Genomic DNA, 26,254 nt, shown 5'->3' on the forward strand with positions numbered 1-26,254 from the left:
TCCCTTGTCCCTACACTCCCTCACTATCCTTAAGATTTTTAATTACTGAGACCTGTTCAAGACCAAGCACTCTGGTCTGGCTTAGATCACAAAATGGCTTAGGCTAAAAACGTCTTCTCTTATGTCAAGAAAGCCATGCCTGGTTCTCTTTCTCTGGGACACCCTAACCTATCTGCTTACGTGGAGAGTCTGACATATCTCGTGGCTGTGGTCCCCCCTCACCCGATGAGTCAGAACTCTCAAAACACGGTATTGGGGCTTCCCTGGGGGCGCAGTGGTTGAGAGTCTGCCTGCCAATGCAGGGGACACGGGTTCGTGTCCCGGTCCGGGAAGATCCTACATGCCGCGGAGCGGCTGGGCCCGTGAGCCATGGCCGCTGAGCCTGTGCGTCCGGAGCCTGTGCTCCGCAACGCGAGAGGCCACAACAGTGAGAGGCCCGCGTACCGCAAAAAAACAAAAACAAACAAACAAAAAAACCCACGATATTGGTTTTCTACCCTGCTTGATTGGTTTCAGTTTCCTATTGCCTATAAGGAAAATTATGAAGCGCCTATCAAATAAATTAGGCAGTCATCAAGAGTATTTTAAAGAATTTTAAATAGTTTTTACCAAATCTACAAATAATGCATCCATCCTTACAGTTTGGCTCATTCCTTCCTATCATTTTTTAATGCCTTTAAAAATACTTTTTTTAGATTTCCCAGCTAACGCTGGGAAATCTAATTTGACACATTCCTTTATTTCTATCTACACACACTTAGTTGTTTTGGTTTAATCATGTGAGCTTAGTTGCTGACCTCATGACCCTTCACCTTAAATACTTCTCCTTGACAGTCTCCTAAGAAGAAAGGCATTTTCCAAGCCCACAATGCAGCCATCACTCTCAGGGAATTTCACATCCATTCAATGCTATTATTATCTCATCTCTGGCCCTTATTCAAATTTCCCTAAGTGTCCCAATAATGTCTTTTTTTTTTTTTTTTACCCTCTTCTCTCTTTTTAAAAATTTATTTATTTATTTATTTTTGGCTGTGTTGGGTCTTCGTTGCTGCGCACGGGCTTTCTCTAGTTGCAGAGAGCAGGGGCTACTCTTCGTTGCCGTGCGCAGGCTTCTCGTTGCGGTGGCTTCTCTTGTTGTGGAGCACGGGCTCTAGGTGCGCAGGCTCCAGTAGTTGTGGCTCGCGGGGTTTAGAGCACAGGTTCAGTAGTTGTGGCGCACGGGCTTAGTTGCTCTGCGGCATGTGGGATCTTGCCGGACCAGGGCTTGAACCCACGTCCCCTGCATTAGCAGGTGGATTCTTAACCACTGCGCCACCAGGGAAGCCCCCCCAATAATGTCTTTTTCCTCCATCCAGAGTCCAATCAAGGATCATGGCACTGCATTTACTTCTTGGTCTTTCTGGTGTCCTTGAAATAGAGCAGGGCCCTGTGGGGCCCTCTAGGGTACAAAAGCCTTTGCATGTCCCCCGTTTCTTATTTATAGGAAAAAGGCTTCAGCCTCCTAGACCTTCCCTGAGTTCCAAAGGGCAGATTCAAACAGTTACTAATTATGGGAGTGAATGAATGCAGAAACAAAGGAAAGGCAGTCAAGAATTTCTCATGATTCGATTCAGGTTGAACCTTTCTGGCTGGAATTTCCAAATGCAGTTTTCTGTATCAACACTGAGCATCGCACCAAGGGCATAGGATGTCAGCTGGTCCCACACTTGGTGATGCTGACTTGGTTAAGGTAGTGTCTGATCCATGTCTTTATTGTAAAGGTACCTTTCTCTACTCATAATGATTAGTGGCTTGTGGAAGATTGTCTGCTCCATAAATGTTTTTTACCAGCTAGCATCATACAACTTTGTATCCTATTTTTCTTTTCTATTCTTTCTTTCTTGCTTGCTTTCTTGCTTTCTTGCTTTCTTTCTTTCGGCCATGATCCCACGGCATGTGGGATCTTAGTTCCCCGACCAGGGATAGAACCTGTGCCCCCTGCAGTGGAAGTGTGGAGTCTTAACCACCGGACCACCAGGGAAGTCCCTCTCATACCTTTAAATATTTCAAAAACATGATTTTGGGTGCCGCATAAATTCCAGCCTATGGGGGTGTTTTACTAAACTATTACCTAGGAGAATTGAACTATTGGCTTACTAATGAATGCTCCACAACAGTGGGATTTTTGTCTGTTTTACTAGCTGCCACATTTCCTGCGCTGAGAACAGTGTCTGGCAAATAGAAGCTCAACAAAAGTTTGTTGAATGAATGAATACAGCTTGTGTCTAATTTTTCAATATCATAGATAATGCCACAGCAAGCATCCTTTTATATAAATCTTTGCAGCGTTTATTTTATGAGGATCACAGATAATGATAATAAGAAGGGAAATGTTTGTTAATAGAGTGAAAAAATAAGGATGCAAAACCACATAAAGGCTATAATCTCCAAACCACACAGATATGCAGAGAGAACCATCAGAGATAAAATAGACCAAAATAACAAGGATTCTCTCTCAACATTTGTGGGTTTTTTTGCGGTACGCGGGCCTTCCACCGCTGCGGCCCCTCCCGCCGCGGAGAACAGGCTCCGGACGCGCAGGCCTAGCGGCCATGGCTCACGGGCCCAGCCGCACCGCAGCATGTGGGATCTTCCTGGACCGGGGCACGAACCCGCGTCCCCCGCATCGGCAGGCGGACCCCCAACCACTGCGCCACCAGGGAAGCCCTCTCTCAACATTTGGACAGTGGAAGGTTTTGATTTGTTATGAACATTTTTCTGTATTCTCTACAATTAGAATATGTCGCAAAAAAAGTAGCAGTTTTTTCTTTTAAAAGTTAGTTTTGCAAGCCAAGATCACGTCAAATTATTGTGCTTAAGAGCCATTCATAATAACTGAAGGTCCTGGTTAAAAACCAAATTCTGGTTTAGGCCACATTAACTGCAGGAAAGAGCAGACCCACAGAAGCCCCCATGCTGTGCTAGGCTGGCCACTTTTAGAATATTGTGTCCCGTTCTTGGTGTCACTTTTTTTTTTAATTTTTACTTTTTAAAATTATTTTTAGCTGCATTAGGTCTTAGTTGCGGCACGTGGGACCTTCATTGCAGCAGGCGGGCTCTTTCGTTGTAGCATGTGGGCTCTTCGTTGTGGTGTGTGGGCTTCTCTCTACTTGTGGCATGTGGGTTTTTCTCTCTCTAGTTGTAACGGGCGGGCTCCAGAGTGCTTGGGCTCAGTAGTTGTGGCACGCCAGCTTAGTTGCCTCATGGCACGTGGGATCTTAGTTCCCCGACCAGGGTTCCAACCTGCGTCCCCTGCATTGGAAGGTGGATTCTTTTTTTTTTATTATTTAATTTATGTATTTATTTGGCTGTGCCGGGTCTTAGTTGCGGCATGCGAACTCTTAGTTGCAGCATGTGGGATCTAGTTCCCTGACCAGGGATCGAACCCAGGCCCCCTGCATTGGGAGCACGGAGTCTTAGCCACTGGACCACCAGGGAAGTCCCGGAAGGTGGATTCTTTACCACTGGACCACAGGGGATGTCCCTCAGTGTCACTTTTAAAAGGATACTGTCTAACTGTCGTGCATTTGAAGGAGAGTGGTCAATCCGTATGGGGTCTGGAAATCCTGTGGCTGTTAACACTTAAAGAACTGGGCGTGTTTGTCTTCCAACAGCAGATTCCAAGGGAGTAAGTTTCTTCTAATACCTGAAGAACTGTCAAATAGCAAAATGAGGATTCTCATTTTATACAGTTGTAGAAGGGAGATTTTAGGAAGGCAGATTTTTTTCCAGTAAATAAGGGAGACTTTTTTTTTTTTTTTTTTTGGCTGCATGGCTTTCAGGATCTTCGTTCCCTGACCAGGGATTGAACCTGCGACCCCTGCAGTGGAAGAGCAGAGTCTTTTATATTTATTTATTTATTTATTTATTTATTTTGGCTGCATTGGGTCTTCGTTGCTACATGCAGGCTTTCTCTAGTTGCGGCCAGCAGGGGCTACTCTTCATTGCGGTGTGCGGGCTTCTCATTGCAGTGGCTTCTCTTGTTGCAGAGCATGTGCTCTAGGTGCGCGGGCTTCAGTCGTTGTGGTACGTGGGCTCAGTAGTTGTGGCACACGGGCTCTAGAGCGCAGGCTCAGTAGTTGTGGCGCATGAGGTGAGTTGCTCCGCGGATCTTCCCGGCCCAGGGATCGAATCCATGTCCCCTGCATTGTCAGGCAGATTCTAACCACTGCGCCACAGGGAAGTCCCAGAAGAGCAGAGTCTTAACCACTGGACCTCCAGCGAAGTCCCCTAAGGGAGACTCTTCTAACAATCCACATAATCGAAGATGGGAGTGGGCACCAAACAGCATCTCCCAGTGGCATTGGGAGGAGGTAACAGAGCTGCCTGCAGAGTTCAAATGCAGCACCCTGGTGTGGCCACTTCTGGCCTCTTCCAGGAACCTGCCTGCAACTCCCCCAAACTCACAGCCTCTTGGAGGCAGAAGACGGTCAGGTTCCATGGGGTCTGCCTCCCCCTTCACGCTCTCTCTTCTCGGGGCCAGCTCTCTAGAGAATTCCCCCCTCCCATTTCCCAGCATTCCCATCCTCCGGTCTTGCTTTATTTTTCTTCCTAACCCTTGCCCTGATGGAAACATTGTTACCTGGTGAGTCATTTCCTTCTCTTTGTCCCTTCTAGTGGGGCCAGAGAGGACTTTCAAACGTGGTCACTGGGGCGTTCAGAGCACAGACCAGTGACTGGCACACAGCAGGCCGGCCATATTTGTTCAATGAAGTAATGGTTCTCAAAGGATACAGAGCACAGGGTTCAGATAACCTTGAGGGAAGAAATTTCAGCAATATTAAAAGTTAATTGTGGGACAAGCCACAACTACGGAGCCCGCATACCACAACTACTGAAGCTTACGTGCCTAGAGCCCATGCTCCGCAACAAGAGAAGCCCCCACTGGCCGCAACTAGAGAAAGCCCCCACTCAGCAACAAAGACCCAACGCAGCCAAATTAAATAAAAATAAATAAATAAATGAAGAATTGTTTAAAAAAAAAAAGTTAATTGTGGGACTTCCCTGGTGGTTCAGTAACTAAGGTTCTGCACTCCCAATGCAGGAGGCCGGGTTGGATCCCTGGTCAGGGAACTAGATCCCACATGCCACAACTAAAGTTCCCGCACGGCACAACAAAGACCCCATATGCCACAACTAAGACGCGGTGCAGCCAAATAAATAAAAATTTAAAAAACAGTTAATTGTGAGACATCCATTGATAGAGGAATGGATAAACGAAATGTGGTATACACACACAATGAAATATTATTCAGCCTTCAAAAGGAAGGAAATTATGCCAGCTGCAACAGGGATGAAACTTCAGGGCATATGCCAGTCACAAACAAATATTGTATAATTCCACTTCTAACGGGTCCCTAGAGTAGTCAAATTCAGAGACAGAAAGTAAAATTGTGGGTGGGAGGGGGATGAGGAATTATTGTTTGATGAGTACAGAGTGTCAGTTTTAGGAGATGAAAAAGCTATGGAGGTGGATGGTGGTGATGGATACACAACAGTGGGAAATGTGCTTAATGCCACTGTACACTTAAAACTGGTTAAGATGGTAAACTTTGATATTGTATTTTACCACAATAAAAAAATTGTGGGTAATCGGGTGAACGTGGTCTTCCTAAAGGAAGGGTAGAAAATAGTTGCAAATAAAGGCTGCTAATAGCATATGAAGATGCCAACTGATCAGAGGTTGCTTCATCTGGCTAGAACTCGAATGACTTTAAGAATGCTTCAACAGGGCCGCCCTCTGGGAAAAGGGAAGAACAGCGAGGAAAGCGACTTGTTTGGTTCAGCGTGGTTTTCCTTACAAGACCCCTCCCAGAAGTGGCCGGTTGACACCGGGTCACCTCCGTAGGCCCCGCCCTCTTCTAGGCCCGGCCCCGTCCCACCCCTCCTCCTGGACCCGCCCTCTTTCTGGACCCGCCTCCTCCGCCCCGCCCCGGCGGAGAGCGAAGAGGAAGCGCGGGTGACTCTGCAGACGCCGCGTTTGGAAAGGTGTGAAGGGGGCGGGGAGCACAGGTCGCCCCCAACCCGCCCTCCCTCCCCGCCCCGCCCCCGCCCCGCCCCCGCCCGGCCCGCCGCCCGGCCCGCCGCCCTGGCCTGCGCAGGCCCGCGGCCACTCGCTCCTGAGCGCCGGCTCTGGGCTCCACTGCTCTGGCCTGGGGGCGGGGCCGGCGCGCGGCGTCATGCATATGCATGAGCAGCGCGGCGGCTCCATTGTGCCCTCGGAGCGGGCGGTGGCGAGATGGCGCGGACCGCGGCGGCCCCGGGGCGGCGGGCGGCGCTGAGGGCGGGCTGAGCGCATGGAGCGGCGCGGACCGTGGGCCGCGGCGGCGAGGGGCCTGGCCGGGCCGCTTGGAGGTGAGCGGACCGGGCGGGCAGGTGCGGGCGGCGGGGGCGGCAGGTGCGGCAGGTGCGGGCGGCGGCAGGTGCGGCGTCCCCGGGCCCGGCTCTGCAGCGCCTCGGCGGGGCCCCGGCGGGGCTGGAGCCGGCCCTGCCGCCCACCTGCCGCACCTGCCGCGCGTGCGTCGTGGTCCTGGGCCGACTGGCCCCGTGCGCGCCGAGGCGACCCTTCACCTGAGCCTTTGTTGGGGCTGGCCGGAATCCGGCCGAGCACCCGAGGGGTCTGGGACAAGAGGCTGACCCGGGCCCTCGCCCAAGCTGGTCCCGCTGCCTCTTCTCCGCGGTGTGGCCTGAAAGCTCACCTTTCGGGCCCCTCCGGGCCGTGCGCGCCGCCGGCACGCGGATGTAAGGTCCGCGGAGATAGGCTCTGGGGCTGGCGACCCTGACCTTCCAGCCCCCAGCCGTGCTTTTGGTGGAGATACCCTGTTCCCAACAGGACATATTGAAGTCAGGCGGGAGGGTGTCCTGCCCCCCGGCGTGTCTTGCCTTAGCCTCCCGCATCTGTTCCCTGCTGCCCTGTACCCCCCACCGCGCTACCCTGCTACCCCTGCCCTGCTCTTCCGGACCTTCCCCTGCTCTCCTACAGCCTGCTCCCCATACGCTCTTCCCGGTAGTTGCAGAATATCCATGGTGATGTCTTTAAGTCCTTCGTATAATATTATCTCAGAAGATTTCACAGGGAAATACACAGAACATGTGACTCGATCTGTAAGACAGTTGATAGGGCGAACACAGACTCACCCACCAAATCCTGTCATACTAGAACCAGAGAGCTTCCGTTGAAGAAGCTTGAGAGAGGTAATAGGATAAGTGAAGGAATCTCAGCCTCACCCCGTGAGTACTGGCCTTGGGGACTTGTCACACCCAGAGGGTGGCTCTTGGCTGGGAAGAGAAAGGTGAGATGATGAATGACAGATTCAGAGCCACTCGTGAAAGACTGGTAGGGTATGCCCGGGGAGGATTCCTGATCATTGGATTGATCGCCAAGGGCAGCCAGGCCTCCCCATGGAGTGTCCACTAGCGCTTGGGTCCAGGATGGGATCGGGGGCTGATGACTTAAAGGTGGTCACGTGTTCTCCCTTTTCCTAGTCCTAGAGTGGCCACCACGTACCTATTTTACACATTGTAAACTGAGGCCCAGAAGAGTGCAACCCTTCAACTGTTCTCTGAAATGACCCACACCTGGGCCATTCAGAAATGCTCATTCCTGGGCATTTTGGATGAACTCTTTTTTTAAAATTTATTTATTTTATTTATTTTGGCTGTGTTGGGTCTTCGTTGCTGAGTGTGGGCTTTCTCTAGTTGCAGCAAGCGGGGGCTACTCTTCATTGCAGTATGCGGGCTTCTCATTGCGGTGCCTTCTCTCGCTGTGCAGCACGGGCTCTAGGCGCGCCAGCTTCAGTAGTTGCAGCACGCGGGCTCAGTAGTTGTGGCGCACGGGCTTCGTTGCTCTGCGGCATGTGGGATCTTCCCGGACCAGGGCTCGACCCGTGTCCCCTGCATTGGCAGGAGGATTCGCAACCACTGTGCCACCAGGGAAGCCCCTGGATGAACTCTTAACACTTATGTTAGTCAGTGTGTGGTCTCCCAAGTAGAGGGGCAGGACTTTGAGCCACTGGAGCATGTGAGCCCCCCCCCATGGTGTCCTGCGATGCTCGAGCTATCATTCTCCGTTCTGAGCGTGTCTGGTGTTCCTCTGGCTGGGGCCCGTCACTGGAACCCTGGGAACTGTGGGCCCCCTGCTGCGGGGGGAGGCAGCGAGTCCCTGCCCTCCTGGGGTCGGGTGGTGTGTCGCGGGGCCTGCTGCTCCTGGGTGACTAGGCCGGGGTAACGGAGCGGAGGTAGAAGAGGGTGGACCCATGTTAATTAATGTCTGCCTTTGGAGACTGTGGTGCAGGCGCTGTGAGGTCCTGGGGAAGAAGGGTCTGGGTAGTGAGCTGTCTGTAGCTCTTTTTCGGGAGGAAGATGTAATCTGACCCCCAGAAAACCCTGTGGCCTTCTAGACTGACCTCAAGCCAGGACGTTCTGCCGAGGTCCTGGCTTCCAGTGAGTGTCCGTGTACAGGGAGAGCCCCCAGCCGGCAGGAAGCACACACACCCAAGCTCTTTCTTACCTCTGCCTCTGAGGCCAGGAGGTGGGAGGAGGGTCTGTGCTCACAGCACGCCTCTCCCTTTGTCAGGAGCAGAGGGTCACGGGGTCCCTGACCTGGAGAGTTTGGGGCTTCTCAGGGAGGAGACCAGACTTGGTTCAGGAGCTTGGCAGGAAGTCAGGAAGTCACTGCCCCCGCACAGAAAGCTCAGGGGGAACTGGAAATGTCTGTGGTCTCGTCCACAGCCGTGGGGCTGGAATTCCCCAGAGTCACGTGATGTAGGAAGTTGCCCTGGGCCCCAGGCCAGCACCCTCCACGGGGGGCCCCCCCGCCCTGCACCTGCCCTGTCCCCCTCCTCCCCAGCTCCCCTGGGCTCTCAGATTGTGGTCCGAGTACCAGCAGCGGCAGCACCTGCAGACTTGTTAGAAATGCACGTCTTAGGCCCCACCCCACCCTGCGAACTCAGAGTGGGGCTGAGCAGTCCTAGATTCCGGCGTGCTCCACCTGCCCTGAGGCTCTGACCCAGGCGGGGGGCGGGGGCTGTCTTCCCGTCTTCCTCCTGCTTTTCCCTGTCCTTTGCTTCTGGGACAGCAGAGTGGGCCTGGCCAATCCAACCAACTTTGGGAAAGGATTGCCCTGGGGATCTCTGTGGGGAGAGAGAGCTAGTCGCGGTTGTACATTAAGTAAATTTTTATTTTGAGAAAATTGTAGATTTATAAGCAGTTATAAGAAATAACACAAAGAGCTCTGTATCCTTTACTGGCTTTCCCTAGTGGTAACATCTTGCAAAACTGTAGCACAGTATCACAGGAGGGTACTAACTCCATCAATACAGTTGAGATACATGTATTTCCATCCCCACCTTCTTATATTCCCACTCGCTTCCCTTCTCCCCACGTTTAACCCCTGGCAACCACCAGTGTGCTCTCCATTTCTATAATTTCGTCATTTCGAGGATGTTATATAAAGGGAATCATACAGTGTGTAACCTTTGGGGACTGGCTTTTTCCACACATCATGATTCTCTGGAGATTCCTGCAGGTTGGTGCCTGTATCAGTAGCTCTTCCTTTTTATGCCTCCAGGCTCACAGTTGGTTAACTCTTCACCGCTAAGGGACATCTGGGTTTCCATTCTTTGGCTATTAGGAATAAAACTGCTGTAAACATTCACGTCCAGATTTTTATGTGAACATAAGTTTACACTTCTCTGAGATACATGTTCAGGAGTGCAGTTGCTGGGTTGTATAGTGGCTGCATGCTTAGTTTTATAAGAAACTACCGAATCGTTTTTCAGAGTGGTTGTACCATTTTATATTCCCACCAGCCATGCACGAGAGATCCAGTTTCTCCTAGCCAGCATTTGGTGGTATCACTATTTCTTATTTTAGCCATGGTGATAGGTGTGTAGTGATACCTCGATGTGGTTTTAATTTGCATTTCTCTGATGGCCAGTGATGTTGAACATCTTTTCATGTGCTTATTTGCCGTCTGTATTTCTTCTTTGGTGCAATGTCTTTTCGTGTCTTTTGCCTGTTTTCTCATTTTTTTTAGCTTTCGCATTTTGAGAATTCTTTATGTACTCTAGATACTAGTCTTTTGTCAGATACGTGGCTTGCAGATACTTCTTCCAGTCTATAGCTTGCGTTTGCATCCTCTTAGCAGGGTCTTTCACAGAACAAAAGTTTCCAGTTTTTCCTTCTATGGATCATGCTTTTGGTGTCAAAGCTAAGAAAGTTCTTACGGTTTTGTGCTGTACATTTAAATCTGTGACCCACTTCGAGTTAGTTTCTGTATAAGATGTGAAGTTTAGGGTTTTTTTGTTTTGTTTTGTTTTTGTCTTTTGCTTGTGAATGTCCAATAGCTCCAGCACATTTGTTGAAAATGCTGTCCTTCCCCCAGTGCATACTTTTTGCACCTTTGTCAGAAACTCTGTCTGGGTCTGTCTTGGGCTCTCTAGTTTGTCCCATTGACCTGTGTGTCTGTCCCTCTGCCAATACCACAGTCTAGAGCAGCCCGCCTGTATTCTAAGTCCTGAAAGCGCTGCGTGTTGCTCCAGGCCCCGCTCAGCAGGTTTAGGGGGCGTTTCTGGCTGTTGGCAGCGCTCCCCACCCCCAGCCTCCCACTGCAGTGTCACCAACCTGGGGGTTGTCCTCGCTGGGGACAGCCAGCCTTCCCTTGCCTGGCTCAGTGATTCTGGCTCCGAGGGCTGAGTCCAGGGGCCCCTGAGCCCTCTGGAGCCACCAGCCTCCTGCTTTCTTGGCCTTTGCTTCCTGGTTGGCATGTGGTCTGGGGCCCGACTCCTCTGGGAGGGGCGTCAGGAAGGAGAGCAGGGCCAGGCGTGAGGTGGGCAGGCACGCCAGCTGCCTCACTCCTCTTGTCTGACCGGTCCATCACCTTCCCTCCCAGCCCTGGCTCTGCTGCGATTCTGGGAACCACTCACCCCAGTGCTCTGTGGGAGGCCTTGGGCCCAAGTCACAGCCCTCACTGTATCCCCCACCTGCGCTGGGGCCCTGGTCAGGGACTCGGCCCCCGCGTGCCGCCTTCAGGACTGTATTTACAGAGGACATGACGATGTAATCCTGCCTCGCTTGGGCTGCCCTGACGGTGAGGTCCTGGTCAGTGCTCAGGAATGCGAGCCTTGGGGTTGGGTGGGTGGCACTGTGAGTGCTGAGGCGGTGGGATTGAGCCACCAGAAGTTAGCTTGACCAGGTGGTGTGTGTGTGCGCGTGAGGCCTTGCAGCCCCTAGAAGGCAGTGGTGCTCTAGGTTGGAACCTCGACCCAGAGAAGGCAGACAGGGGCGTCCCCGGAGACCCCCAGACAGCCACAGCCAACATGCCTCTGTGGTTAGGCTGGGTGGAGGTGCGCGTGAGAGGTGGCCCTGGCGGTGCCAGCAAGGGCCCTCGGCCTGGTTGGTGAAGGGTTTGCTTGTGGAGGTGTCGGAGGCGTTGGCAGCCAGGAGGGGCAGCTGACTGCTGCCTTGCTCGTTTTCTGAGGTGCTAAGGGGAAGAGAGCCAGCCCCACAGAGTGGGAGGAAGCGGTGCCCCATCCCGGCACGGGCTCACAGGTTCCATGCGTGTCCCCCGGCCATGGCTGCTGTGTCCCCACTGGACCCTTGCCATGTCTGTTGGGTGCCCACCAACCCTCCGCCCTTTGCGCTGTGTGTGCGTCCCCGCCTTGTTGGGAGCTCACCGTGCAGGTCACCGCGATCTGTGGGGGTCAGTCTTCCCGCCTTGCCCCTGTGCGCACACCGCCCTTCTGCTGCTCTGGGGAGAAGCCCTGGGGCTGGGGGGCTGCCAGCCAGGGATGGGCTGCTGGCTCCACACCTAGTTCCGGCCCCTGCCTGGCCCCAGGCTGCAGGTTAGCTGACCTGGTGCTGCACCCCCACCCCCACCCCCACCTCCGGCATGCAGAGGCCCCTCCCCATAGTGGGCAGGCCCCAGACCCTGAGCAGGTGACGCCTGCTGTCTGGCACTCCTAGGCCTCTGGCCTTGTCCTCCCCGCCCCCCCCTCGGGTGGGGTGGAGGCAGGGGATTCTGGCAGCTGGGTTCTGCATGTCCCCTGGCTTTTATGCGTATCCAGGCTTTCGTGTGGGGGAGGGAGAACGTGGAAAGTTTGGGGGATCAGAAAGTCTGCTTCCAGAACCATTCCGGGGGCTCCAGGTGGCAGGGCCCGGTCAGAAAGGGTCAGTGCTGGCTTCCGGGCTGGGGCTGGGGAGGGCAGAGATCTGCCAGGGTGGGCAGCGCGGGTAGGGCCAATGCTGGGCTTCCCTGAGCCCCCTGAGCGGGCCCCCGGGTCCCCGTCTCACCTGCCCTACCCTTCATCGGTTGGAGCAGAGGAAGGACGGGGCTTGGTGCTGATAGGGGTCTCCCGTCAGCATCTCCACTGACTTCCTTCCCTCCTGTCCCAGCAGCCAGAGCATCTGAGTCCCACGTAAGCACCAGTGAGGGCTGCTTCCTGCCACCCACAGACCTGGCCTTAAGGCTGCTCCCAAGCCAATGAACCCCATGAACCCCATGAAACCCGCCCTGCCCCCCGCGCCACACGGGTGAGTGGGGTCTCCTGCTGCCCTCCCCGCTCGGGCCCCAGGACACGGGTGGGTGGTAGAGCGGGACCCCTCTGCTCCCAACCTTCGCTTCTTCCCAGGCGGGGTTCTAGGCACCTGCGGCCTCCTGACCGAGCCTCCCCGCCTGCCCCTCTCCTTGTAGTGATGGTCCATTCGCTTATGAGGCGGTGCCTTGGCAACAGAGTGCCACTCAGCCAGCAGGATCGCTGTCCGTGGTCACAACCGTGTGGGGAGTCGGCAACGCGGCGCAGAGCCAGGTGAGCCCACACCTGGGCCCCGCCCCGAGGGGCGCCAGAGCCCCCCTCAGATCTCGGAGAAGTGGAGCCAGGGTTTCCTGAGTCTCCCACGTCCTCAGAGACCAGTTCTTCCACACGTGGCGTGGGGTCTCTTCCTGTCTTCACCTGGCCCCCACACCACCCCACCTGTGAGCAGCTGCACCCCCACTGGACCACCCTCCCCTCTGCCCCCGCCTCCACCTCCTCACCTGCCCAGCCTCTCCTTTCCAGCACTTTAGAACCACGGCATGAAGCAAGTTGTTTGGATGGTGTCCTTTGGTGATTCTTGCTTCCTTGTAGGTTTTGGGGAACCCTATGGGCCCCGCAGGGAGCCCCCCCGGCAGCTCCATGATGCCCGGCATGGCAGGCGGCAGCTCTGCCCTGAACTCCCCGCAGTGCCTGGGACAGCAGGCGTTCGGTGAGGGCGGTGCCAACAAGGGCTACGTGCAGCAAGGGGTGTATGGCCGCGGGGGCTACCCCGGGGGCCCCGGCTTCACCGCTGGGTAAGCAGGACCGCTCCCCTGGCAGGCGTGCTAGGAGCCCTCTGGGGGCGACGCTGCTAACTTGCTGGGTGCCTGGGAGCTGTGTGACACTGATGTGTTGAACGTTGCATCTCTGCGGCTCCTGCCGGCTCCCAAGCTAACGAGGGGGGTGTGTGGGAAAGAATGGGGCTCCCCTCGGGTGCCGTGTACCGCCCGGGAGATGGCAGGGGAGCGCCTCTGAGCTGAGCCGTCTGTCTATTACAGGTATGCGGGCGGCCCGGGGGGGCCGGGGGGCCTGGGCCTTCCCTCACAGGCCGCACGGCCCTCCACCGACTTCACTCAAGCAGCGGCGGCTGCTGCCGTGGCTGCTGCTGCCGCCACGGCCACGGCCACGGCCACGGCCACCGTGGCCGCCCTCCAGGAGAAGCAGAGCCAGGAGCTGAGCCAGTACGGAGCGGTGAGGCCCCGCAGCTCCTCCTGTGCGGCCCGTGTGCGTTGGTGCAGAAGGCAGGGTCTTGTCAGGCAGCCAGGATTGAGGCCCTGGGGACACGCACGCTGTGTGCCGGGGCCGATGAAGATGAGGCGGGAAAGGAGTAGGGAGCTGAGGGGAGAGAACCCAGGCCGGGGGGGGTGAGGGGGAGCCCGCCTGCAGGGGGTGGGCACAAGGCTGGCGCCCACAGCGGTGGGTAAGGCCTGGATGGTTCCTCTCTTCTTTTCCCAGATGGGGGCCGGACAGTCTTTTAACAGCCAGTTCCTGCAGCACGGCGGTCCCCGGGGGCCCAGTGTCCCCAGCAGCATGAACCCTGCCAGCGTGGGAGGGCTGATGGGCCCCTCCGGCATGAGCCCCATGGGCATGAACCCCACCCGGGCAGCGGGCCTAGCGCCCCTATATGCAGGGCAGCGCCTGCCCCAGCACGGGTACCCTGGGCCCCCCCAGGCCCAGCCCCTGCCCCGACAGGGCGTCAAGAGAGCCTACTCCAGTGAGGTGAGTGGTCAGGCCCCCCACCCCGAATGCCCTCAGAGCCGTTCTGTGGAGGGAGAGTCGGCTGTGCCTGACAGGGTGGGTACCGCCCTCCCTCCCCGGGAACGGGCTTCCCCAGCACCTCTTCTCCTGGCCATTTTGCCTCTTTCCTCCTTCAGGTGTATCCTGGGCAGCAGTACCTGCCAGGAGGCCAGTACACGCCCGCCGCCACCCAGTACGCGCCTGGCCCCGGGCAGCCCCCCGCCCTGTCCTCCTATCCTGGGCACAGGCTGCCCCTGCAGCAGGGTGCGGGCCAGTCCCTGTCCACCCCCAGCCCCGCGGGACTGCACTACAAGGTAGGGCCGCTTCTCCCGGGCCTCTGCAGCCCCTGCTAGCCCACGCCAAGCCCTGTGGGATACAGGCGGACCTTGAGGCAGCCGGGGCTGGCGAGTGGGCTCGCGTGTGCTTGGGTGGCCGAGCAACCAGGAGCTTCCCGGGGGCCCTGATCAGCGTAGGGCAGCTCCCAGGAGGGGAGTCCAGGTACGAAAGGCCCCTCTGTGAGATTCAGTGTATGGAGCGGCACCCACACCACCTGTGTGTCCTTCAGGGACAGTGTCCCCATCCCCTCTGCTTGCTGCAGAGAAGCCCAGCGAGGGGACAGGCCAGCGGGGCCAGGAGCTCTTGAGGGGAGGGGCCCAAGCGATAAGAGTGCCGCTGGAGGGCGGACAGGAGGTGTGTGTACCTGTGTCCTTTCAGCCTCTCTGTGGCTTCCTCATAAACCCCTCTGATGCATGGGGTCAGCTCTTTTTCTGTAGTGGTCATTCTTAAAATTATGAAATCAGCACGTGCTCCCTGTAGATTATTTAGAAGACACAAAAAGCGTATAAAGAAGAAAGAAGCCAACGCCCGTGTGTGTGGTGGGCCCCCCTGTCCCCAGCCCTCTCCTAGGGTCAAGTCCAGGACCCTGTGAGCGCTCAGGGGCAGGCGGCAGTCCCAGGCACACGCGGTTTTCTCTCCTGCAGCCCGCAGAGCAGTTCAGTGGGCAGGGTGCCCGCTTCAACGGGGGGAGCGCCAGCTACAGCCAGCCCGGCCTGAGTGGGGTATGGGCGGCGGGAGGCCCATGGGGTGGGTACCTGGAGAGAGGGTGCCCAGGCAGGAGGAGGCGTGGACTCCCTGCCCGTTCCTGGTCTGACCGTTCCCATTGGGCGCTCCAAGAACAAACTCTACCCCTACACCACTCCACCTTGACTGTTTGCTCAACCCCACAGCCCGCCCGTTCCATCCCCGGCTACCCCAGCTCCCCACTGCCAGGGAGCCCCACGCCGCCCATGACCCCCGGCAGCAGCATCCCCTACATGTCCACCAGCCAGGAGGTCAAGTCGCCCTTCCTGCCCGACCTCAAGCCCGGCGTGAGCAGCTTGCACCCGTCACCACCCGGTGAGTGAGGTCTGCTCTCAGGACAGATGGGCAGGGCTCCAGACAGTCCTGCAGGGACCTTGGCGGGGGCGGGGGGCCTTCACCTTTATTTTCTATTAATGGACCTCTTTGCAAATCCATTTGAAGCATCCATCTCCTCTGTAGGAAAACAGCCATGTGCACAGTTTTGTGTATGGTTTCAGGGGCCCCCTGAAGCCCACTTCTGGTTAAGAACTCCTACTTTCTGGGAGACCACTGCAGCAGCAGTTGGGGGTCCTAAAACCCTAGCTTGAGCACTAGGGTGACAGCAGGTGGCCCGTTCGCACCTCTTCTGTCTCCTACCCCCTCTGAAAGCACCAGAGGCGCCATTTTTTGGGGTTGGTGGGGCATGTTCTCTGGTCATGATTCAGGGATCATTCTCGGGGCTCCTACTGGAGCAGGACAGAATGGCGGGACACCAAGATCTGTTCCCGTTGGAGGTGGAGGCCGAGCCCAGGGTCCCGGGAGAGATGCTGCCCAAGCCCCAGCCCCATGGAAGGGGAGGAGGGGCCACAGCCCCCGCGATGGGGCGGGGGCAGGCCGCTCGGCCTGGTGGCCATCCTGTAGGTGGCCTGCTCACACCGGCATGGCCTGCTTCCAGGCAGTGGCCCCTGTGACGAGCTGCGGCTGACTTTCCCCGTGCGGGACGGGGTGGTCCTGGAGCCCTTCCGCCTGCAGCACAACCTGGCCGTAAGCAATCACGCTTTCCAGCTCCGTGACTCCGTCTACAAGACCCTGATGCTGAGGTGAGTGGGCGCCTGCCCCCAGCTTGCAGCCCCTCGCACCGCCCCCTCGCTCTCAGCATCCATCCTTCCCGTGCAGGCCGGACCTGGAGCTGCAGTTCAAGTGCTACCACCACGAGGACCGGCAGATGAACACCAACTGGCCGGCCTCGGTGCAGGTCAGCGTCAACGCCACCCCGCTCACCATCGAGCGTGGCGACAACAAGACCTCCCACAAGCCCCTCTACCTGAAGCACGTGTGCCAGCCGGGCCGCAACACCATCCAGATCACCGTCACGGCCTGCTGCTGCGTGAGTGCCCTCCGCGGGGCTGGGTTGGGGGCGTCATGGCTAGAGCAAAAGGCACTGGCTCTCCTCCTTCCCATCCTGGGCCTTGTAAGTAAAGGATCTCAAATAAAAATGCCCTTGCTGCTTTCGGGTTAGGTTCAGTGACTAAATTTGATGCTCATGTTAATTATGTAAGGGAAACTAGCTGAGCCTGCCTCTTTCCTGGAGGAAGCTCACAGGGTCCTGAGTCCCAGCTGACCCTGAGTCTTTGTTAAGGAGTCATTCAGGTTCCAGCAGGCTCCGGATCCAGGACTAGAAGAGGCAGGATGCACTTAGCTGCACAGCACTGATCAGCCCGGGTGGGAGGGGGCAGAGGCGGGCAGCCCCGATGCAGTTCTGGGATGTTTTCACTTGGACCAGCGTGGATAAAGGTGGATGCTGTAGGCAGGGCACATTCAGGGGCCTCTCAGATAATTGTGTTCCGACAGAGAGGCCGTGGTTGGTGCAGACACACAGTGAGCTTTCCAGATAGGTGTGGGCCTGGTCCCCTGGGCTCCCCGGGGAGGGGCAGCAGGTGGCCTGCCTGTGCATTAGCCACAAGAGGAGAACGGGCCTGCGCTGCGCCTCCCCGGGCCACGTCCCGCTGACCGGGTCCTCCTGTTGCAGTCCCACCTCTTCGTGCTGCAGCTGGTGCACCGGCCGTCCGTCCGCTCGGTGCTGCAGGGTCTCCTCAAGAAGCGCCTCCTGCCTGCCGAGCACTGCATCACCAAGAGTGAGTGGCCCTTGTGTTCCTCGGCCCCAGGCAGCCGGCCCCAGGCAGCCGGCCCCATGACAGACAAGGCTGCCTTCTCTGGGGCGGGGGCTGCATGCCGAGAGCAGCAGTCAGCCCTGGAACGCCCCTCGGAGGTGCTGAGCCAGAAGTGGCCGGGTCCCGCTTGGCGGCCCTCAACCCACGTCCTCCTTTCCCCTGTCGATGTCAGTAAAGCGGAACTTCAGCAGCGGCACCATCCCTGGCACCCCTGGGCCCAACGGAGAGGACGGGGTGGAGCAGACGGCCATCAAGGTGTCTCTCAAGTGCCCCATCACCTTCCGCAGGATCCAGCTCCCTGCCCGAGGCCATGACTGTCGCCACATTCAGGTAGGTGGCCACTGCAGAGCTTTGCCAGAACTTCCGTTGCCCTTTAACTGTCTTCAGCGGGAGTGGCCTCAGCACCTCGGCTGGCAGGTGACAGGACAGGCCGGCCAGTGGGCAGGTGGCCTGGCTCCCCTGCCTTCTCCCCTCAGACTGGGCTTTTGTTTCTTCTAACATTATTCTAAGCCTAACAGCGGTTTCACTGCGTTCTTGGGGCTCCGATTTTAAACGGCATCCTGGATGCAGGGCACTGTCCTCTCCCCGCCCTGCCTCCAGGAGCAGCGCCTTTGTTTGTCTCTGCAGAAACGCTCTGCGTGCAGACAAGTACGTGCACACACACCCTCCACCCCCCCGCCCACCTTTTGGTTACATAAGCGGTAAACATCGCTCTGCATCATGTTTTTCCTCCACACCACGTCCTGGAAGTCATTCCCTGACTGGGCAAAGCTGCCCAGTTCTTGCTTTGGCCACACGTCATTCCCAGGGAGGGCTGCGTAGGCTGTCCCGTCTCTTACATCTGTTAGGATGATGCCGTGGTAAAAGCCTGGGAGCCGAGCCTTCTCACACAGGCAGTAGATAAGCCCCAAGTTCCTGAAACCACAGAGCATGGCCGAGTTGGCCCGGCCCCAGTGTGAGGAACTGTCTCGCCCTTTCTCTGCAGTGCTTTGACCTGGAGTCCTATTTACAGCTCAACTGTGAGCGAGGGACCTGGAGGTGCCCCGTGTGCAAGTGAGTGTGTCAGAGACGGTCCCCACGGCTCTGGGGGCGGGTGGCACCTCCTCTGAGGCTGTTAATGGGCGTTTCCTTCCACAAGCCAGGTGTGGGGCTCACAGCACAGGCTAGGAGGGATGGAGTGGCTCAGGGCAGCGACGTCACGCAAGGTTACCTCACACCAGGGGCTGAGACATGACAGGGCCTGTGCCCGGGAAGAGGTTGGGCCAGCCCTCTTAGCTGTGTGTCCCCTTGGTTTTCTACAGCAAGACGGCATTGCTGGAGGGCCTGGAGGTGGACCAGTACATGCTGGGCATCCTCATTTACATTCAGAAGTGAGTCTCCTTTCCTGCAACCCCAGCATCTTTGGTCAGCAGAGGGCAGCCCTGGGACAGGTGGGGAGATACCCCATGCTGATCCAGCGTGGAGCGGGCTCGACTCCAGGCCGTTGACGGAATCCACATCCGACCCAGGCCCGCAGCCCACAAGCACGTGGAATGTGCTGGGTGGCCACAAGCATTTGAGTGGGAGGTCTGCCTAAAAATGGCCCAGGGCCAGGAGAGGCAGCAGGACAGGTGGTGACCAGCCCTGCATGTCCCCGCCCAGCTCTGACTACGAGGAGATCACCATCGACCCCACGTGCAGCTGGAAGCCAGTGCCTGTGAAGCCTGACGTGCACGTCAAGGAGGAGCCGGACGGGCCGGCGTTGAAGCGCTGCCGCACCGTGAGCCCCGCCCACGTGCTCATGCCCAGCGTGATGGAGATGATCGCTGCCCTGGGCCCTGGGGCCGCGCCCTTCGCCCCCCTCCAGCCCCCCTCAGCCCCGGCTGCCGGCGATTACCCCAGCCAGGGTGAGTACAGGGGGCTTGCCCTAGAAACAGACGGCCCTGGGCAAACGATCCGTCCTCTCCCACCAGTCTGCCGCCTGTGGACGTGTCACTCCGAGGGCCGCGAGCCTGGGGGCCTGGTTGGGGACTTGGCGGCATAGGCGCAGCCTCGGCCGAGCCGGCGGGGATGGGCACAGGGCCTCGGCCGCAGCTGCACGCAGCCCCGCAGTCGGGGACAAAGGTCTGTGATGGCACACTTCCACGGGCCGGCCCCGTCCGACCGCGCGCGGGAGTGTCCGGGTGCGGTGGGTCCCATTCCTGTCCCCTCGCAGCCTCCTGGCAGTGTCATCAGCCAGCTCCCCCAGCAGCAATGAGAAGAAATGCCCTTTGCCGAATAGCAAGTTCGTAAAGTCAGACGTTCTCTGGGTGAGCTCAGTGAGTCCTGCCCACGCTGTGGCTGGCCTGTTTCCGTGCTCTACCGGCATGAGCCCCCTGGCTCTCCTCTCTCAGCTTCCAGCTTCCTGGGACCCGGGACGTTCCCCGACTCCTTCCCGCCCACCACGCCCAGCACCCCGACCCTTGCTGAGTTCACCCCGGGGCCCCCCCCTGTCTCCTATCAATCCGACATTCCCAGCAGCCTCCTGACACCGGAGAGATCTGCCCCCTGCCTCCCAGGCCAGGTCAGTGCCAAGGCGGGGGGCTGACAAGCTGTCCACCCGGAGAGCCCCTGGGCCATTTTACTAGGTTCTTCTCTCCTCCTTCAGATGGCACCAGCGGGTCACCTGGACCCGGCCCATAACCCTGGGCCTCCGGGGCTGCACGCCCCCAACCTTGGAGGCCCCCCAGGGCCCCAGCTGCACCATCCAAACCCTCCCCCGGCATCCCGGCAGCCCCTGGGCCCGGTGAATTCGGGTCCCATCGGTGAGCTGGCCTTCAGTGCTGCCACAGGCATGATGGGGCCCCCCGTGTCTGGGGCAGGGGAGGCCCCGGAACCGGGCCTGGACGTGAGTACTGGGCCCCGTGCTGGGGAGCACTTGGAGCCGGGGCTGGGGTGTGGCTTATCTGTCATCCCAGGGTCCACATGCTTCATAGAAGGGAGGACAGTGATACCACCGTGACTTCCAGACGCAGGGAGAGCTGGTCGGGTGACGTCAGCGCTTTTGTTGACGAGTGTGAGGTATCCAGAGTAGCCGTGGGTGACTGTGTCCAGACATCTGGCCCTGGGGACCTGGGTGCCACCGTGGCATGGGCAGAGTCCCCGAGAAGACTTGGCTTGTAGCTGGTGACCCTGGCCTTAAGGTCTGATTTGACCTGTCTGACTCACAGGTGGTATGTGAGCCAGACTCAGTGCAAAAAAGACAGGTGACTGTCTCTTGACCATGGTAAATGAATACAAAGTTCAACGTGAAAAAATGTAGAAAGCACAGCTCAAAGCAGAAAATCCCAGGGAGTGGGATCCCACCTTCTGCATTCGCCCTGTTCACGTCAGGGACCCCTCACGGTCCTGGGTGTCCCATGTTGTCCTTGAACAGCTTGTCACAGGTGATTCCTGGTCACAGAGCAGTCTTTCGCTGGAAGAGCCCCTGTGCAGAGCAGGCTGAGGGGCTCCAGTGCCAGCCTGTGTCGGGGTGAGGGGTGTGCCGCATCCCGGCTGGGGACCCAGGCCCAAAGCTGGCGGGTTTGCTTTGTCCTCAGCTGCTCCCAGAACTGACTAACCCTGACGAGCTGCTGTCCTACCTGGGCCCACCCGACCTCCCCACAAACAGCAATGACGACCTGCTCTCTCTCTTCGAGAACAACTGATCCTGTTGACCACCTGGCCGACGGGGACATGCCCGCAGATGTCACACACCCTCCTCTCCAGCCCGGCCCCCCCGACACCAGCGGCCCTCCCCACACGTACACCTGGAGCCAGGACGCGCCCCGACGCCTGGCCCTGGAGGCTGGAGGCGGCCCTGCACTGGCTGGGAGGGGACCCCTGGGCGGTGGTGCTCGCTGGCCCAGTTTGCAGCTGCAGAACTGTTTTTGATGAGATCCCCAGCCCCGCCCTTGTCCCTGCCCCGTCCACACCCCACCCATGCTTGTCCAGCCCTGCCTGGTTCATGCACACCTGCCGCCCCTGGCCCCCCGACCCCTGCCTGCTCTCACCGGCCTGCATCTTGTCCACCGTTGACCTTTTTACTTCAATGACCCCTTGGCCCTGGGCCGGTGAGGAGCGGGGCTGCTCTGTCCCGGGGCCCCGTCTCGCCCAGCCTCCTGTGGCAGGGGCTGGGGGTGTCCCTCCTCCCACCCGAGGCTTCAGGCTGACGCTGGCGGTGGGGCCTCTACAGCACAACAGTGTACCTAGCGTAGAAACGCTGACAGATGTAGGGTGGCTGGGCCTCTGTGCAGCCGGGGCTCCTGCCCTGGCCGTGTGCATACAGCGGGGGGGGGGGGGGCAAGCTCCCTCCTGCTGGAGGCGGGGCTCGGACTCGGCTCCCCCAAGCTCCCCTTCTCCGTGAAAGTGAAGAATTGGTCTCGCTGTGTTTTTTAAAACCACACCTCTCCCGTGTCCGCCCTGGGGCCACGCCAGGTGGGGGAGGAGCCGCCGCACTGCAGGTGCAGGGCCGAGCTGTGTCCCCTGTCTGCCCGTCTCTATTAAAGGACTCCCTCGTGGTGGACCTGGCGAGTCCCTCCTTCCTGCTCCACCTGCGTCCTGCGCCTGGGCGGGGCTCCCTGCTCCAAGCCAAGGCCCAGCTGTTCGCAACCCCGGGTAAATTTCCTTGTCCCTGGAATTTCCCAAGTTGGCTTTGGCAGGAGAGCTGTTTGGTGAAGTGTCACCAGGGCTGGGAGACGCATCTGCCACCACGTCACTGTGTGGGCTTGCCTCAGGCAGGGAGCCAGCTATGGGGCCAGAGGCCTCAGGAGGGGCCGGACCGAGTGCCTTCGTCTGTGTGCTAGCTGCCTGAGCCTCCCCGAGGGCCTTCCTGTCCAGCAGAAAAGGCTTATGTGTCCCTTGGGGGAGGAGGGAGGGCGCCCCCGGACACCTGCTGCGGGGGGAGCGTCCGGTGTGGGCGGGCTCCACGTTGCCCGCTGACATCTTGGAACCCCAGGTGTGGGCCTTCTGTCGCTCTGCAGCCTTGCTTCTGGCTTTTCTGGCTGAGGGAACGGAAGTGGAGAGAGGCTGAGGGAGGAACGGCGCCCCCAGTGCTGCAGGGAGCAAAGAGGCAGGTCCCGGGGTTTGCCCAGAAGCCCAGACCCAGCAGAGCCCACCCCCAGGGGGTGGGGGGCTCCTTTCTGGTGGATGTTAGGCACAGCTGGGAGCGCTGTCCCACTGTGTGGGGCAGCTGTGCACCCTTGGCCTGTGATGTGCTGGGTAGAGTGGAGAGATCGGGAGATGGGCTGCTCGGGCTACACCCACAGAGAGGTCGGGAAAGGTCTGAGGGGCACCTCAGCCCCGACGTCACCGTGGCCACCTCAAACAGTGAGGGATGAAAGCAAGGTGTGGGAGTTCACGCGGTGTGATGCCCTTTTTATAAAGTGCAACACCAGGTCTGCATTTCATGGGATCCGCACACGTGCAACAGGAAGGAAAGCAAGGCGGTCAACACAGTGGCCACAGTGCTCCCTGTGGGGACAGCACAGGGGTGCGTCTGGGGAGAGTGACAGTGGCAGTGGTGTTCTGACCCTCAAGGGGAGCGGTGGTTTCACGGGTTTTCACCTTATGCTTTGTGTTATATATCCTTACGAACGTACCAAATATGCAACTTAAAAAGCTACCTAGGCCTGACAGACACACAGAACACCCAACAACAGCAGAATACACGTTATTTTTAAGTGTATGTGGGACGTTCTCCAGGAGAGACCACACGTTAGGCCGCAAAACAAGCCTCAATAAATTACCAAGATTGAAATCATACAAAGTACCTACTCTGACCACAGTGGAGTGAAGCTAGATAAGAGAAGGGAAACGAAAACTCACAAATGTGTGTAAATGAACACTCTTCAACAGTCAGAGGGTCAAAGGAGAAATCACAAATAAATTACAAGATAAAACACTACACACCAAAATCTAAAACACAATGAAAGCAGTGGTAAAGAGGGAAATTTATAGCTGTAAACGTCTACATTTAAAAAGAGGGACTTCCCTGGTGGTCCAGTGGCTAGGACTCCATGCTCCCAGTGCAGGGGGCTAAGGTTGGATCCCTGGTCAGGGAACTAGATCCCACGTGCTGTGGCTGGGAGTTCGCATGCCCAAGTAAAGACTCTGCATGCCGCAACTAAGACCCAGCACAGCTGAATGAATGAATGACTACAAAAAAAGAAGTAGCAAAAAAGAACTCGGTTAACCTAACTAGGACTGAAGGCAGTAGAAAAAAGAAACTAAATCCAGAGCTTGCAGAAGGAAATAACTATTAAACAGAGGGAATAGGAAGACAATAGAGAATCAACGTAAGCAAAAGTTGTTTCTTTGAAAAGCAACAGAATGAACAAGCCTTTAAGCTAGATTGACTAAAAGAAAAGAAACAAATGACTAAAATCTGAAATGAAACTTGGGGAAATTACTACTGACCTTAAAAGGATAAGAGAATACTACGAACAATCGTGCACCAACAAATTAGATAACTTAGATGAAATGGACTAATTCCGAGAAATACAAATTACCAAAACTGACCCAACAAGAAACGGAAAATATGAACAGACCTACAAGTAAGGAGATTGAATCAATAATCAAACCTCCCCCAACACAGAAAAGTCTGGGACCAGATGCCTTCATGGGTGAATGCTACCATTTAAAGGCTTATACCAATCTTTATCCCACTCTTGTAAACACTGCAGGGGAGGGAATACTTCCTGAGTGTTTCCTCTCGGCAGCTCCCTGCCAGCAGCACTGCCATGTTCCTGGCCTTCTCTCGCTCCAGGCTCGGTGGCCTGTGTCCTCTCCCTGCAGCAAGGGGCTGCCACCCCTGCCCCCTCAGCTCTACCCCCTGCAGCCCTGTCCTCCTTAACAACCTTTCAAGCTTGGGTGGTCCCTGAGACCATTCATCCTGCCTGCCACGGGTTCTACGAGAGAAGCAAGGACATTGCGGCAATGGCTGGAGGGAGGAGTCTCTAGACAGGATCAAGGGAGTGTTTCATGGGCCCAGGGACTGCTGAAGCCTTTTTTCTTTTCTTTTTCTTACTGTTTAACCTTTTGTGTTGGGAGTCATTGGCCACTGGCCTGATCCACTTTTTTAAGCTGACATACAGAACTGAGTTCTGTAAGGTCATACACCTGTGGAACTGCTGTCCAGGTGAAGACAGATGTTTCCACCATTCCCCCCACCCCCTCAGCTACTGCTGCTCTGGCCTCTGTCACCAGAGGTGAATATGGCCTGGTCTTGAACCTGATATAAGTGAATCATAGGTCTGCACCCCTGGGTTAACTGACCCTTAAAGCTCATGTTTTTATTTTCATTTAACTCTAAGTTGTTCCTAGTTATGACTAGCAGTGATTAACACCGCTCCCCAGCCTCCGACACCCAACTCTTTCTGGCCAGGGTGCTCCTCTGCTGAAACTCTCTCCATGGGGTGTTAGCCACGACCCAGGTTGCAAGTGACCATGACCCACTCGGGACCATCTTGGGGCAAATTATGGACAAAAAGACCAAAAAAAAAAAAACCAACTGCCACTTCTGAAGAGCCAGGAGCAAAAACGGTGTCAGAAGCAAAAGCAGGGTACTGTGCGTGCCCCCTGCGCACAGCACCACCGAAGGGTGGGCAGAACACCCAAGCTGGACCCCTGGACACACCCCTACCCTCACCCCATGGAAGGAACCAGCTTGGCCCCGCCTAGGGGAGCGGGCAGGGGAACCTGTTGCTTGTTCTCTCTCCCCGCTGCTGCAGCAGGGGCCCCAGTAAAGCCTTGCTTGAATTTCTTGTCTGGCCTCTGGTCAATTGCTACTGATTGGGGAAGGCCAAGAACCTGGTCAATGTCAGGGACAGCTGGACATGGGCAGGCACACCCCAGGATGGCATTCCTCCCCTTCTGAAAGGTTTGTTCTCCAGACCTGAGCTTCCAAGCCTGGCTCAAGTTGACTCACCACAGAAAGGCACTGACCGTCTGTTTGCTTTCCGGTCTGGCTCTGGTTGGCTCAGCTAGGGGGGCCCCCGTGACTAGAGTGGGATCATGAGCGCTTCCTGAGAGAGGGGTCAGTTTTCAGAAGGGGGTGCAGGTGGCCCCCAGGTGCCCCAGGATGAGGTCCACATTCCTTAGCCCAAAGCCAGCCCAGCCTGGCCTCACCTCCTCCAGCCAGGCTTCCCGGCCACAGAGACCAGCACCTCTGCCTCCCCACTCCCCACCCCGTCTGAAGATTTCCAGGTTTCTCAGTGTCTTACCCTAGCTTAGGCTTTGGTTGAACTGCCCCTTCCCCAGGGAGCTCTGTTTCCAGAATGAGTCGGAGCGTCTTGCTCTGGCCATGGTTCACCTGTGGGTTGCTGTCATGGTCCCCATTGTAGCTGATCAATTACAGACAATTATAATTTATCTTTGTGAAGTTAAAACATAGTACAGTGAACATCCACACCACCTTTGGATTCACCAACTGTCAATATTTTGCCCTGTTGCTTTACTGTTCTCTCTCACTCCCTCCATATATCTGTATTTTTTAATGCACACACTCGCTTTTTTTGTTGCCAGCTTCAGAAAGTAAGTTGCAGAGAGACATTTCATCCCTACTTTTTTTTTTGGCCGCACCATGCAGGATGCAGGATCTTAGTTCCCCTACCGGGGATCAAACCCACGCCCCCTGCAGTGGAAGCGCAGAGTCCTAACCAGTGGACCGCCAGGGAAGTC

The 26,254-nt window shown here is 57.0% G+C and overlaps 1 protein-coding gene across 8 annotated transcripts; it reads left to right on the top strand.

The window, feature by feature from the left end:
* Positions 1–6,008: 6,008 nt before the first annotated feature.
* On the top strand, positions 6,009–22,100 carry ZMIZ2 (zinc finger MIZ-type containing 2). 8 transcript variants are annotated; one of them, XM_060157412.1, is made up of 19 exons: positions 6,009–6,027; positions 12,436–12,570; positions 12,731–12,845; positions 13,164–13,366; positions 13,610–13,802; positions 14,067–14,330; positions 14,486–14,662; positions 15,329–15,406; positions 15,575–15,743; positions 16,363–16,507; positions 16,584–16,794; positions 17,437–17,542; positions 17,751–17,908; positions 18,564–18,631; positions 18,880–18,948; positions 19,220–19,464; positions 19,951–20,120; positions 20,205–20,444; positions 21,136–22,100. In XM_060157412.1, the coding sequence occupies exons 2-19, from the start codon at positions 12,521–12,523 to the stop codon at positions 21,241–21,243; spliced, it is 2,769 nt and encodes a 922-aa protein (XP_060013395.1). In that variant the 5' UTR covers positions 6,009–6,027; positions 12,436–12,520; the 3' UTR covers positions 21,244–22,100. The 8 variants fall into 8 exon arrangements, 7 of the variants coding, with proteins under 7 accessions (XP_060013395.1, XP_060013397.1, XP_060013399.1 ...); XM_060157414.1 differs by lacking the exon at positions 6,009–6,027 and adding an exon at positions 6,240–6,393 and having other exon boundaries at positions 20,205–20,361; XM_060157410.1 differs by lacking the exon at positions 6,009–6,027 and adding an exon at positions 6,241–6,393.
* The last annotated feature ends 4,154 nt before the right edge of the window (positions 22,101–26,254 follow it).

This window comes from Lagenorhynchus albirostris, chromosome 8 (assembly GCF_949774975.1).
Source record: "Lagenorhynchus albirostris chromosome 8, mLagAlb1.1, whole genome shotgun sequence".
NCBI classification, from domain to species: Eukaryota; Metazoa; Chordata; class Mammalia; order Artiodactyla; family Delphinidae; genus Lagenorhynchus; species Lagenorhynchus albirostris.

Bases quoted from the DNA above. Each gene is read 5' to 3' on its own strand.
- ZMIZ2 (XM_060157412.1), top strand. From the start codon at position 12,521: ATGAACCCCATGAACCCCATGAAACCCGCCCTGCCCCCCGCGCCACAC. The intron at 14,331-14,485 runs GTGAGTGGTCAG...TTCCTCCTTCAG, and splicing joins AGAGAGCCTACTCCAGTGAG to GTGTATCCTGGGCAGCAGTA. The intron at 17,909-18,563 runs GTAGGTGGCCAC...CTTTCTCTGCAG, and splicing joins ATGACTGTCGCCACATTCAG to TGCTTTGACCTGGAGTCCTA.